At 45.2% G+C, this 14835-nt stretch overlaps 1 protein-coding gene across 3 annotated transcripts; it reads right to left on the bottom strand.

Moving 5' to 3' along the window:
* Positions 1-3158: 3158 nt before the first annotated feature.
* On the bottom strand, positions 3159-7154 carry ZNF22 (zinc finger protein 22). 3 transcript variants are annotated; one of them, XM_080914815.1, is made up of 2 exons: positions 7047-7154; positions 3159-5248 (listed from the first exon to the last, which is right to left on the bottom strand). In XM_080914815.1, the coding sequence occupies exon 2, from the start codon at positions 5144-5146 to the stop codon at positions 4433-4435; it is 714 nt and encodes a 237-aa protein (XP_080770941.1). In that variant the 5' UTR covers positions 5147-5248; positions 7047-7154; the 3' UTR covers positions 3159-4432. The 3 variants fall into 3 exon arrangements, with proteins under 3 accessions (XP_080770941.1, XP_080770939.1, XP_080770940.1); XM_080914813.1 differs by lacking the exon at positions 7047-7154 and adding an exon at positions 6828-7008; XM_080914814.1 differs by lacking the exon at positions 7047-7154 and adding an exon at positions 6870-7008.
* Between the last annotated feature and the right edge of the window lie 7681 nt (positions 7155-14835).

The following is a 14835-nucleotide window of genomic DNA, read 5'->3' as shown; positions in this document are numbered from 1 at the left end:
TCAACTGCTGGAGTCAGACTCTTTGATGACAACTAGATTAGACACTGATCTATAAAGACAGTAGAACAGTATTAGGAATCATTTCATTCATTTGTCCCCAGCCATGTTTGGTTCTATCTTAGGTGGTTCTCGGCCATGCAGGCAGTGCTAAACATGGAGTGAAACTCAGATTAGACCATTAGCTGTCCACTTCCACAAGTTTTGCACCATCATTGCCCCCAGCATGTCTTGAAGGCAGGGCAGATTATAGGTCAATGGTTTTGTGGCTGGGTTGATGTCCCAGTCCCCATAACTGGAAACTTTTTCTGGTTACAAAAGATGGACGGTCCAGGTTCCTTGTCCTCCCTGTCCTATTACTAGGAGTCCTCTCTAGGGTCAACCCTGTAAATTCCAGGGGATCCCACATCTCTCTACTCCCAGTCATCTCTCCCTGTACTCTATCCTTCCACCCCTTCCCCACAGCCTGATCTCTCTTGTTCCCATCCCCACCAGCTCCAGTCAATTCACAGAATCTAGTCTATCTCCCTTCTCAGGGAAATCCATTTGTCCCCCCATAGCTCTCCTCCTTACTTAACCTCTCTGCATCTGATGTTTATTATTTACTTAACAGTTAAATCTACTTATAAATGATTAAATACCATGTTTATCTCTCTGGGCTGGGTTACCTCAGGAGGTTTTTCTTTTCTAGTTCTAGCATTTTGCTTGCAAATTCCATGATGCCATTTTTTCTCCATTAATTTATTTATTATTCACTTTACATCCCAGTTGCAACCCCCCTCTCTCCCAGTCCCCCATCACATGGCCCCTCCCCCATCCCTTCCTCCCTCCACCTCTGAGAAGTGGGAGGGTCCTACCAGGAAACCAACCTATGCTGGCACCTCAAGTCACTGCAGGGTTAGGTACATTCTCTCCCACGGAGGCCAGACCCAAAAAAAAAAAAAAAAACCATCCCAGTTGGGGGAACAGGATCTACAAGCAGGCAGGCAACAGGCAGACAGCTCCCACTCCAGTTGTTGGGGGGACCCACATGATGATCCAGCTGCACATCTGCTATACATGTGCAAGGGGGAGGGGCTAGGTCCTAGGCCCAGCCCTTGTAAGCTCTTTGGTTGGTGGTTCAGTCTCTGGAAGCCCCCACAGGTCCAAGTTAATTTACTCTGTTGGCCTTCTTGTGGAGTACCTGTCCCCTCTAGGTTCCTCGGATCCTTCCTCCAACTCTTCCACAAGACTCCCCGAGCTCTGTCAAATGTTTGGCTGTGTGCCTGCATCTGTTTCCATCAGCTGCTGGGTGGAGGCTCAGAGGACAGTTATGCTGGGCTCCTGTCTGTGAATGCAGGTTGACAGATACAAACACAGCCTGAGATCGAAAGGCAGTTGAAGGAGGAAGGCAGGTCAGCAATGTGTTTGTATAGCTCCTCTAAGAACGGCTCAGCTCATCCCCCCTCCCCCACCAAACAGGCAGGGGTTGCTACTGCATTCATTATGTCTGTCCCACACAGGACACCCGTGTATCCAGGCCAGCAGTGAGGGATACAGCTGTTGACAGTGCCTTCACGTATTGTATCACTGCGATAAGGCTTTGACCAACAAAGAGTCACCAAGATCTCCCAGTGTGTCCCTGTGTATCCTCTACCTGTGCGGTCACAGCAGTTTCCTCCAACCACACATAGACCTTCATGGTGTGGGGCTAAGGGTGGCAGTTTCACAGGTCAGTCCACTGTACCCAGAAGGAAATTGCCACAGGAAGCCCCTTTCTCCTGGGGTATTCATACAAGTGGCAATTTGTTGGCAGGGACTGGAGAAACAACCAAGTTTTACACCAAGATGCCATCAGGTGCCAACAGAAATGGAGCCAGTGGTGCCATTTCTTCCAGCTGTTATGAAGACAACCCTAATGCATGGTTGCCTCAGGCTTCTAAACTTTGTTTCTATTTCTACTCAGCTTCTGCCATTTGTTTCAGGCCAAGCCACCCTTAGCCCCACACCTCACTCATGGGACAGGAACGGTTTGGCATACTTACAAACCACAAGAAACACAAACAAAAACCTATGGAGCATGTCTCTTCCCAATAAAACATGAAGTCAAGGAGTCTGGTGGAATTGGGATGTGTCTTGGTAATAAAGCACTTCCCTAATAAGGCCTAGACCACTGTGTCTGGATGTGGGAGGAGGCTGTCTGCACCATAACAAGAACTGTGTTGGAAAACACCCGATCCTAGAAACTCAGCAGAATACAAGAGTTGAGGAGCAGTTTTTTAATACAATGAATCTGTATTTTCTAAGTTGTTATCCACTAGACACATCGGTATATTTATTAATTTTATATAATTGTGATCCCTCAGTTTTATTGGCGTTTCTAAAAAGAAATAAAAGTACACTGGTCACCACAGAAGACTCCCATGAATCAGTGTCTTTGATGCCTGTCAGCATCAGGAATTTCAGAATACTAATAAACTAAAGTCTGAAGGGTTTGTTTTAATAAGAAATACAGGTGGATCTATTAGATAAGAGTGAAAGCTATCAAAATTACTACAGAGGCCTTATTGTGGTTGTCATCAGAATGGGCAATTCAGAGGACTTTAGAGAATGGTGTTAGGCCTGTATGCCCTTTCCTCTCCTAGAAGCTATCTCAGACACAAACCTAAGACTGGCAGATGCTCACAGGGCCCCATAGATACATCCCTGCTATAGAGACTGACAGATGCTCACTAGGGCCTTATGGGTTTATCCCTGCTATAGAGATTTGGCTACAAGATATCAAGAATCAAGTCTTTCACAAAAGATGTCTATAATAGCCTTATACTTATAAGACACTTGGGATTCTCTGTTGAATGTAACTATTGTTGACAGGCCACATGCTATGTCTCTCCATTAAAATACAGGTGGTGGGGATGGTGCTGGTGGTAGGAGGGAGGCAAAGTTCAGATCTGAGAAAAACCAAAAACAGCAGAACAAGTCTCCTAAAAGCTGTGATCTGTTTTTTAATTTACTGAAAACAATTTCCCCTAAAGACAAATAGACAGTAGTATGTGAAAATATCTCAATTTTTATTTTTAAGGATAATTGTCATTAATACAGGAAGAACTGATACTATAAAAATCAGAGAACCTTAGCATTCAATAAACAAAAACTTGAACTAAAGAAGGATGTCTGCTAGTCTTCTTAAACAAACGCTATAAAGTAACAAAGTTAAGTTCTAACAGGGCTACAGTATGTTGGCCAGTAACTTGTAGACAAACATCTGTTTCATACAGTTGGTGGTATTCAAACCTCAGTCTGTAACTTTGTAGTTCTTCAGCCAGAAGTAAGTGGAGGCTTTCTTGGTAACAGTTTATTCATGCAAGAGCTGTTTGCAAGAGCACAAAGGAATGCCAAGAGGCTGTTGGTATGATTCAACACAAACCATTCCCATTTCAAGAAAGTGGCAGAGCAGTAACAGCATCATCATCGCAAGGGGCGGCGTGAGGAGGAGGAGGAGGTCTGCAGTTTCTCAATTTGGATTCTTTAAATCTCCAAGAATATGGTAAAGAAAAATAAACAAAAGAAAAGCCACATGGGGACCTTTTCACCCCTTCACTAACATAGTAGAAGGGAAGAGAACAAAAACTGGTTGTCATTAAAGCCTCAAACACTATGATAAACTATTATTAGTTTAAAAAAGCCAAAATCCTGTTTTTTGGAGAAAAATGGATAGAAGTAGAGAACATTACGGTAAGCACAGTAAAGCAGACTCGGAAAATAACCACATACATTTTGTCATCACAGTAAGCACAGCAAAGCAGATGCAGAAAATAACCAAATACATTTGCCGTCATTCACAAAATGTACGGTCAACATTTAAAGTGGGAAGGGACCTCTCTGGGAGAAAACAAGAGAACCAGGGGGAGGTGGAAACAAGGGTAACTGGGTGGATAAGATCAAAGCACATCATACAGATAAATCATATGCGTTAAAGAAAATGAAACTCATTACTCCGTACAATATACACTAATAAAAAAGACAAAAAACTATGAACTTGAATGAATTTTATTGTGTCAAACACTAAATTAATGCTGATACTAATGGTTAATAAACTATGAAACATTAAAATCAGTCAGTCCTAGAACTTAAAACTCATCCCTTCTTTAACGATTTTGAATACAGAAATTCCTAAAAAGCAAGAGTCATCATTGGCACGCCAGTGAATCATGAAAATGTGATGCTTTTTATCAAAATGTGGGGAAGAAATTTCAGCCGAGGCTAAGGATATTACATTCTTACCAAACTATTTTTTTCAGTTCTTTCTGCTCTGTCACAGAAGTGTATTTATTTATTTTTAAAGGAAATGAGGGTGGTTAGACTCAGAGTCTCAGCCCACAGTCGTGAGACTCCTGACGTCTCCCTGCTAGAGGACAAGTACCTAAGTGCTCTACTGTAAAGCATCCTCTCTGCTTCACTTCTTCTTTTTAAAAAGGCCGGAGGTGGCTCCCTTTACCTGGCGGAGCCCAGCCACTGCCTTCCTTCCCTTCCCACGTTTCCAGGACACCGGGTGAGTTTTCGCCCTGGCATTTTTACCCCTTTTGTGTGGCTTCTTTTCTTTGTGCACCTTCATGTGCTGCCTCAGATGGGAGCTCTGGCTGAAGCACTTGTCACACTCCTCACACTGGTAGGGCTTCTCTCCGGTGTGGGTTCTCTGGTGCTGAATGAGGTGAGAACTCTGGCTAAAGCACCGGCCACACTCATCACAGCAATAGGGCTTCTCCCCGGTGTGAATCCGCTGGTGCTGGATAAGATTGGAGCTCTGTTTAAACCTCTCTCCACACTCGTCACACTTATAGGGTTTTTCCCCCGTGTGGATCCGCCGATGCTGAATGAGGTTGGAACTCTGAAAGAAACTTTTCCCACAATCGGCACATTTGTGGGATTTCTTCCCAGTATGGATCTTCTTATGCTGAAAAAGGGTGGAGCTCTGACTGAAACTCTTAGAACATTTAGTACATTTGTAAGGCTTCTCATCCACGTTTCTTCTCCGTCTACTTATGCCTGAGTCGAAGCGAATGGCCACCCCCCATTTCTGTCGCTGGCGGGCTGTCTTGCGCTTGCTCTCGTAGGTTTTTCCTTGGCTTGCGCTTCGAGAAATACCCCCTTTAGGCTTTCCTAACCTCATGGTGAATAGCCAAATGTACTGTCAAGAGATTCTACTGTCTTCTGAACTTCTGAACTAAGGCCGCATATCCTAGAGTAACGCAACTAGTAACGCAATTTTCTTCTGTAGAAGAAAAACACAGATCAACCATTAATTCAACATTAACACCTCTTCAATCTATCATAACTGCATCCATATTTAAATCAAAGCACACCGAATACAAACAAAATTAATGCACTTTTAAGAGACAAATGCTTATTAGGTAATTCTAACACCAGAAGTTAAGCTTAATAAATATCACCGTCAATTTGCAATTTTACTGAGTTTGGAGAGGCGAAAGAAAAGATGAAGAAGATATAATAAATGTGTTAGGGAGCAGCAGAGAGTATTCTGAAAGACAAGTAAAAGTAAGATTAAAAACTCAGAGGGAATAATAAAATAACTGCAGAAGACGATCAAACCCTCTGCCACACAACATTGTATGTCAATTCTGACTGTGCTAAATTTCTCATGTAATAGCTGCTATGACATTCAGTTTCAAGAGAAATGAGAGATTAGATTCCTATTTATTCTTGTTTGGCTATTTCTGTAGATGATAACCTAGCAAATTGCATTGAAAATAGAAGCTAGTCAGTAAAAAGAATTACAAGTTTTCCAAGAGTCTTATTCAGAAAATACTAGGTGAGAAAAATCTGAAGAAATGCTTTATTCCTCCTTTCCCAGGCTACACTAGACCAAGAAGGAAAGCACAATCAAAAAACTTTATTTGTTAACATTTAAGGCTGTCTGGAGGCTGTCAAAACAACTCCTTGTGACACACACACACACACACACACACACACACACACACACACACACACGTTCCAAATATGCGGGAGGTGTTCAGGGCTGCAAAGCCAAACAGTTACTGGACTTTCAGTGTCTTAGGTTAGTTAGAAAGCCTTCTTGCAAGTCAGTAATTGTCCTGAGTTTTCTTGCATACAAGCATTTAAAGTTAGTAAATAAAACCACAAATAACATTTTTCCTGTCTTCTTGATTTTGTTCTATAATAACTTTTCAAGCATAAGAGTGCCCAGGGACTTTTTCTGGGTGTTTAATAATTTTATTTGCTATAACTGCAGCCAGAGAAAGAGCAAATTGCATACAACACAAATCTAGAGCAATATCTATCCATTAACTGCCTCCCTTATGTACAGTTAGGTGTTAGGTACAATCACATTAAACAGGAGACACTGTGGGGGTAACTGGTACTCAATAAGCAGCTATAATAGTAATCATACAATTTTAAACACATCTTTTAGAACATATTGGAACTCTCACAACTGGTTGGAAACTTATGGATTATGAAATCTACCTATGGATGAAGTAATAATATTTACAGGTAGCCTACGTGTGCTCTTATTTTTAAGGATTTTATGCAGCTTTACGCTTTTGCTTCCGTTTGTGGGTTTGTAAACACAAGCACAAAGCTCCTTTAATACACCCATCCCAATCCAGGAGCCGCCTCCGGGCCTAATTTCTCACGGTCTGAACTAGGAGAGAGGGGAGGGACGGGGAGGGTGCCCATCGCCCCCTCCTCTAACGCCAAGTCTGGTTTTCTGATAGAGGCCCCCAATAAAGAAGAGGCTCCGTAAAGCTGGATGGAGCTCCAGTCCCGGGAACCCGTCTAACCGGCATGCACCTGCTTCCTCACCCATTTACCGGAGCAACAAAGCGTCCACCCGCTCCCTCCAAGTCGCTCACAATGGCCCGGTGCAGCCTACACGGTCCTACAATGGAGTCTCTCTCCGCGAAGAGGCGACGAGCGGAGACGCCCAGGTCGAGGCCGCCCCCAGGCCGAGGCCACCCGCCCGGCTCCGTGCAGCGCCGCAGCCCGACCGGATACCCAACCAGCCCGACCCGCAGGCCCGGCGCACTCACCGCGCAGGCCGCCACGGTGCTCGCCTCGCGCCTCGCCCGCCGGAAGTGCGAGCGGCTAGCCGGACGCTCTAGGAAGAGGCGGAGAGACCCTCTATGGTCCCCGGCCCACCCCACCGAGCCCTGCGGATTCTTTCGATGGTCCTTTTGTGTTCCTCTCTTACCACTCAGAAGGCAGACCCAAGGACCGCAAGGCCTGTTACCTGCTCTTTTTCTATTCAGGTCGACGTACACAGAAACTGGCCTTTGTTAGATTCTCCCACCCCGCACCCCAAACCGGTTCAACTTGTAAATTGCATTCTTAGTACTGAATGTCTAGTATAGAGAAATAACGTCACATAAGGTGTTATTCTTGGGTGTTTTTGTTTTGTTTGTTTGTTTTGGCATTATATCACCAAAAGGCCCCGTGAATGAATTTTTGGAAGACACGGCTTGCAAAGGCTGATTGATTAAAATGACAGTGGTGAGGCAAGGGTTCAGGTCCAGAGTATGATTACTGTTCATCTTGGGCTGCATCCATTCCTTGTCTACTCATGTAGAAAGACATGTAACATCCTGATAGATAAAACACCTTTGGAATGTATTAGACAAAATCCCATTCTCCAATCAAGAGGCTAAGAATACTATATTAGGTAACATTTACAGCTGAGATGTCTAAACAGGGCTCTAACCCACCTCTTCATAATGTATTTAAAAGGATCTTGATTTATGGCTTTCTTTGTTCTGTTGCAGGTTGAAAGGTGGGGTTTGGGTAATTTAAATCCGTGTTCTCTGGGCCATGGTCACTCGTGTTTGGATCCAGAATAAAACTCTTATGACTTTGAGGTGAGAGTTGTAGTTTTGAATCAGCCACTCCTATCAGAGGAAAATGAATGTGTTCCGAATACTGCACAGGAAGCCCAGCATGGAGAGGATGTTTGCTCATGTTCACACTGTGTGTGAACAACTCAGAAAAAGCAGGCCTTTACTTCCTTCCCAGGGGAGTCCTTCCAGTCTGATGGCTTCAGATTCGTCACATTGCTGCAGACTTCCCTCATAGGTAACCTCGCACCGCTCCTGGTGCCTGTAAGTGCAAATTCCCACAAAGGAGTTGCACCTGCCACTGTGTCTTCTGCCAGGCTGGCTAGTAAGTGAACCTCTGTGGTCATGGAGAGTTTGCAATGTTGCAGATCCCCAGCCCAGTTAAAACATATTTTGAGGTATCTTTAGCCATGAAAATAACCACTACTTGGCCCACTTCTGTCAGACTCGGCATCCTGTGACTAATGGGCACAAATGTTTTGGGACGTGTTAATTTAACAAGACTTAATTTTCTACATCAAGAAGTTTGAGAGTCGTCTGATGGGCTGAGGCCTGCAGCTGAGGTTCCTTCATGTTGCTGTAACCACCCACTCCATGCTCCCAATAGTGTGTTTCCAAGTGTCTTCATTTATAACTCTCTTTAATCTGTTACTCTAAACTTTCATGAAACTGCTTCCATGTTGGGGCCTGGAGGTTGAGGTAACTGAAATCTGTTTCCAGGCTATGGTCATTTGCATTTGGTCCCAAAATAAACTCTCCTGTCCCATTTGAAGTAAGAGCCGTGGTTTTGTGACAACAGATGCAACATTCCAGAACTCCAGGCTCATATATCCAATCTCCTGGGTTCCCTGTTTGAATGTTCAATGAGTCTGACAGAGCAAACATGCCACCCCTCATGCCATCCCTCACCCCATTCCTCACCCCATCCCTCACCCCATCCCTCACACCATCCCTCACCCCACCCCTCACACCATCCCTCACCCCATCCCTCACCCCATCCCTCATGCCATCCCTCACCCCATCCCTCACCCCATCCCTCATCCCATCCCTCACCCCATCCCTCACCCCATCCCTCACCCCATCCCTCACCCCACCCCTCATGCCATCCCTCACCCCATCCCTCACCCCATCCCTCACGCCATCCCTCACCCCATCCCTCACCCCATCCCTCACACCATCCCTCATCCCATCCCTCACACCATCCCTCACCCCATCCCTCACCCCATCCTTCACCCCATCTCTCGGTAGTCTTCTCTCAGGTATTGACAGTCATATCGACACTCAACATCATTCTTGTCACTTTTTTTTCCACTCTGAACTTACAAACAACCCTTCTGTTACCATCTAGGGGTCTTGGTTGGTTATCTTTTCTCACCAATTAAAGAAATAAAAGACACAAAATATTCCAAGACACAAAAGGTAAAACAAAGAAACAAACAAAAAATGCACATGAACATTGGAAAAGGAAGTGTCAGACACCCCAGTTAAGGTCAGTGAGAAATCAGGCCCCAGACACAGCTACTGAAACACATACAGAAAGAAAGACTCTCCACAAGGTGGAAAGGGGATTCAGAAACCAAAATCCATTTCCTCATGTGGGGCTTTTGAGTGTTGTCGGTTGCCGGGGTTGAGTTCTCACTCCCCTCATTTCATATTGCTTAGTGTCCTGTTTGGTGTTACACTAACTTGACACAAGGTAGAGTCATTTTTAAAGAAGGACTCTCACTTGAGAACCACTAACTCCCCCCACCCATACACACACATCTGTAGATTATTTTCTTGGCTAATAATTGATGTAGGTGGGCCCAGCTCAGTGTAGGTAGTGCCAGCCTAGTCAGGTGATTCTGGGGTATTTAAGAACACAAACTGAATGGGCCCTGGAGAGGAAGCCAGCAAGTAGCATGTCTCCTTGGCTTCCTTAGTTCCTGCCTCTAGGTTTCTGCCCTGCTTGAGTTTCTGCCATGGTTTTCTTGGGGAATGGACTCCTACCTGGAAGTGTATGATGAAGCAAACCCTTTCCTTCCCAAGTTGCTTTTGGTTCCGGTGTTTAGCACATCAGTAGAAACTCGAACTGAGACAGTTTAGATGGATACCAGGGAGCTGACAGACCCACAGCTTTAGGTAAACATGCTCAGGATTGGCCTTGAACACATCTCAATAACCTGGACTTCTCAGCCTGCTGACAGAAGAAATTCTACCCGGCCTCTGTCTCAAGTCAGAAAGGTGAGAAGGAGGCTGAGAGTCTGCCAACTTTGTTATTCATCTGTGACCACTTTCCGTGCCTGCCTGCCTGGCGGGGATCTCTCTAGCTCATCCCTCATTTCCACAAACAGATTATTCTAGGCCTGTCTTCACAGTATGTTCAGAATCAAGCCTCTTTCCCACAACCTCCACAGAGCCTCTAGTGTCAGGGTCATTGTGCCCCCTGCCTCCCCCACCACACACGCCCTGACTGCGTTTGCTTCCTGACAAGCGTCCTTTCAAAGCTTAGTGTGACCCTCTAAGCACCAAGTTAGATCATGGCTCTCATATGTCCAAAACCTTCCCAAGTCTTTCCATCTCAAAACAAAAGCAAATGACCCGACTGTGGCACACGAAGTCCGACATGGTATGTGGTATTCTTGGTTGAGTTTGCAGGGCTAAGAGCCATGCTCGGAGGGCAGCAGGTTCTCAGTACATGTTTGCTGCATAGGTGAACTGCTGAGATGCTCCTTTGCTTATCTCAATACTTTGCCTCAGCTGCAGTCCCACAAAGCAGGCTCACCATATCTCCCTTGGCAGATATGTAAATGAGGGCTTCCGGAATCCATATCTCTGGCTAAAGAGTTCCGCCAGCAGAGGGAGCTGTTTCTGCAGGGCCACAGAGCACTGAGCTTAATCGTGGATATCAAAGACAGAATGAAATAATGTGCAGAATTGTCCTCATTAGCTTTGTCAAGTTGACGCAGCTTAAAATCATCTGAGAGGAAGGACATGAGGAATTTACCACATCAAATTGGCCTGTGGGCGTGTCTGTGGAGAATTCTCTTGATTATTAGTTGATGTAGAAGGACCCAGACTACTGTGAGTAGCACCGTGCCTTGGGTAATAGTCTTGAACTATGTAAGAAAGCTAGCTGAGAACAGGTCTGTGTGAAAGCCAGCAAACAGTACTTCTCCACGAGCCTCTTCTGCTTCAAGCCCTGCCCTGTCTTCCCTCGATGATGGAGCTGCTGGCTGAAATAAAGCATTGTTCCTCCCAATTGCTTCAGTTAGTATTTTATCACAAAGATAGCGACTAAACAGGAACGGATACTTTGTGCAACACACGGTAAACATGATTTATTGTTAACTTTATTGCTAAACTGTAACGTGTGGTTGGTGCTGGTTAAGTAAGGTTAGCAACAGTGCTGGGTGTAGTAGAATAGGAAAATAAACTCAAGAGCGAAAATATGCTGGGACTACTAGTCAGGAATTCTAAGTTTGTTGCCTCACTTAAAGGTAGAGCATCCTTCTTTCCTGTATAGAGAAACACCTGTACTGGCTACAAAAGTCCCAGGGGGATTCAGAATAGGCAGGAAGTAAAAAAGTAGTGGAGTTTTGAAAGGGGACAAATGTCAGGAGAGAAAGGAGCAAAGTCACCATGAGTAGAAAGAATGGGAGGGAAGCCTGGGGAGAGGCCTGGGCCAGGAAAAGACATGGGCATCAAAGTGGAAAGGAAAAGAGGTGTCAGCAATCAAAGCCCTATGCCCTAGGTCACGTACTAGCATAACAGTATTCTGTTGTTATACTTAGGCCCGGTACTGTAGCAGTTCTCCACTTGTGGGTCGTCACAACCCCCTTTGGAGTCCAATGACCCCATCACAGAGGTCAGTGAAGACCTTTGGAAATTTCCTTCAGATATTTCCATTGCAATTTATAACAGCAGCAGAATTACAATTGAAAAGTAGCAATGAAAGTGATCATTATGGCTGGGAGGTCGTCACGACATGAGAAAGTGTTGTAAAGGATGCAGCATTGGGAAGGTGGAGCATCCCTACCCGAGAGCATGCATCTCCAGATAAGGACTTACCCTGGCCAAGAGTGGATGGAGGCAACACGGTGGCCCAGAAGCAGCCTCAAGACACTCACTCCTGAGGTCACGTTGCTCTTTCCCTCCACTTTAATAACATGTCCTGAGGACTTTGGGGATCCAGGATGAAATCACATGCAGAACTGAGCCACATGAACACACCATGGGCACTATATAGTCCCACAGTTTTTGAGAAACGTAAAGTCTCCTGTGATGCTGAGATTTCTGGCCTTGTTAACGGCAATAAAGCTATGCCCCTCAACAACCTTGAGAGATAGGAACCATTTTTATCCCCATTTTACTGATGGGGAAAGTAAGGCAAGTAACTTTCCCAGTATAGAATTCAGTTTGACATGACCACAGACATGATATAGCCACCATCCTGCCTACCAGCTGAGCTTGGCACACGTCCCCAGCCTTGTAAAACAAACAAAGCTGTTAGAATATCCAAGCATTCTGTGATGGTCACTGACACGCAGTATTTTTCTTAACTGATACTGAACATGTCAACAGCTTTGGAGAAAGACATGGTATATACTGGCTAACTGCAGCTCACACTTGTCTGGAGCAGTGTATAAACTTCTTACTCCTACTTGAGATATGAGGACCCTTCTTTCTTGATTCTCAGACCATGGAGGCCTGTGAGTCCAAAAGTTACACTCTGTACTCTGGGGTCTATCTGTGCCTTCCTTTAGCTTCATCACACCTTGCGCCTTTGGCAGCTGGCTCTCACACATGAAGACCAGATGTTTTGAAACACCCACATGTACACACTTAGAGTCAACCATGCCATTTTTAAGTACATTAAATTATGAAGAACAGTCACATGTAGTCCTTAGATTAGTCAAAGGGAGACGAGACAAAGGGTAAGAGGAGAAGCCACAGCCTGGGCACCTGGCAGATTTTCTTTCTGGGGAGTCTTAGCTCAGTGGCTGTAGCTTCTCAGGAGATCTGCACCACAGGGGCCACTTACCCAGAGTGGGTTGGATATTTAAAGAGCTCATTCTGAAACAAAAAATATAGAGCAACAACAACAGCTGAGAAACAGCCTAGCAAAGAAAGTAATTTCACTTTCCTGTGGTTTTGTTCCTTAGACCCTGTCCTTCACATATATGTTTTGGTACATACATGTACACGAATAAGCACTGTATCAGTGAGGAATGCTGCTGTCATTGGCAGAACTGACCCACAGTCCAGAGATAGCATGATGGGTCTGGAATGGCCTGAGTATAGGAACAAACATAGTGTTTCTCTCAAAGTGGGTCCTTCAGCACACGACCCTGGACAATGACTCAGTAAGATAAGTCTATGGCATTGTCTTGTTTCCGTGGGACTGGATTAAAAAAGGAAATCCTGGGAATTCCCATGCTCTTGGCTGAGCAGAAAAACCTTTGTTACAACCCTGCTGGGGGGCATAGAGCCCCACCTCAGGTTCTGTGAGGCTCCCAGCACGTCAACAGTTGGCTAAATACCCAAGTGCAGTTCTTGGGGCCTAAATATAGCACACGTATCTGGTTGTTTACATATGTGCTTCTGCTTGGCTGTGACCTACCAGACTTCCTGCTTGACACTGATGAGGGTCAGAGGGCCTCTGAGAAGGACATTCCATGACTTGTCTCTGCACCTGTGCTCACACGGCACAGTTGGCATAATTCCAGTCCCTACTAAATCACCTGAGTAGACTACATAAGCCATTTCTCCTTTCCCTGGGACCAAGGAGCCAGATGTATCCTGGGTGAAAGGCTTTGTTTTGTCATAAAGTCTAAAGGTTATTGCCTCAGGAAAACAAGTTTTTCCCCTCTGTTCTGGTCATTTGTTCTGGACAAACAATCCTGTTTATCCTGAGCTCCGGACTTGTGCAACCTTGTAATGCTGATTTCATCCTGTGCTGTTTATTATTCTGGACACGGAGGACAGACCTATTTCCAAAGACAGTGTTTTCTGACCGGGATCTTCACTTTATCTGTAGATACCTATATCGTCTGAGAGGCGGAGAACACACCAGAAAGGCTTGACCTCCATAACAGATGATAGCCCTAGAGCACAGTGAAGCCTCAGCCTCCAGCCTCAGGTTCCTTTGCCTTGCAAAGGCTGGTTCTCCAGTTACCCTCAGAGAGCAAACGGGGCAAAGTTGCTCTAACACTTGTGAGCACTTCACAGGAACGCGGCAGAGGACACTGCTCTGCGCAACTTGCTAGAGATTTTCCTGTGTTATTCAGAAATTAGTCTTGATAGTATTTCAAAACTAAAGCATATTTTTAAAAGCCTTAACTAATATTTTGACAGCTGTGAAACACCGCTGAGCTGGCTGCTCCTTCCAGGGTTCCGTGTCGGTTTATCCTGGCACGGAAGGCGTCTCTTGTCCCACAGTACCATTCACTCTTAGCTGTCTGCTCAACGTCAGGGGTCCTTCTCAGGTGCTGAACTGTCCCCTTATCTGCTTCTCCAGAAGAATTACCAAGGCTCTATCTTTGTTCCTACAGGATCCAGTACAAGCCTGGCACAAAACAATAATTACTTCTGGACAACGGACAGGCAGCTAGACGTCTTGAGGATAAACATCCAGTTCAATTCTCAACTCCAGAGTCTCTGGCTAGAAGATCCTCATGCATTTCTGATGCTAAAATTCTGCAGTTCGGGACGACTCTATTGCTTAGGCCACCCACAGACCATCACCAGTGAGTCCTTTCCTGTGTTCAAAGGTGAGACAGCCTTGCCTTGGCAGGTTCCAACAGGTGGATGGTCCCTCTGCCAACAGCTCTTCATAGTGTACCACAACAGCTTCGCAGATTAGAAAAATGGGTCAAGGCAATAAACAGAACAAGAACTACAAGAGAGGTTGGGTCTGCAGGACTGTTCAACACAACAGGTGGCTTTATTAAGCTCTGAAGAAAGTACAGTGTCAAGGAGGTGAGGAGGCAAGAGACCTCCCTTGGCAGCT

Source organism: Micromys minutus (genome assembly GCF_963924665.1).
Source record: "Micromys minutus genome assembly, chromosome: 3".
NCBI lineage: Eukaryota > Metazoa > Chordata > Mammalia > Rodentia > Muridae > Micromys > Micromys minutus.
Note: the sequence above shows the minus strand (reverse complement) of the source record. Positions and strands in the feature narration are given on the sequence as shown.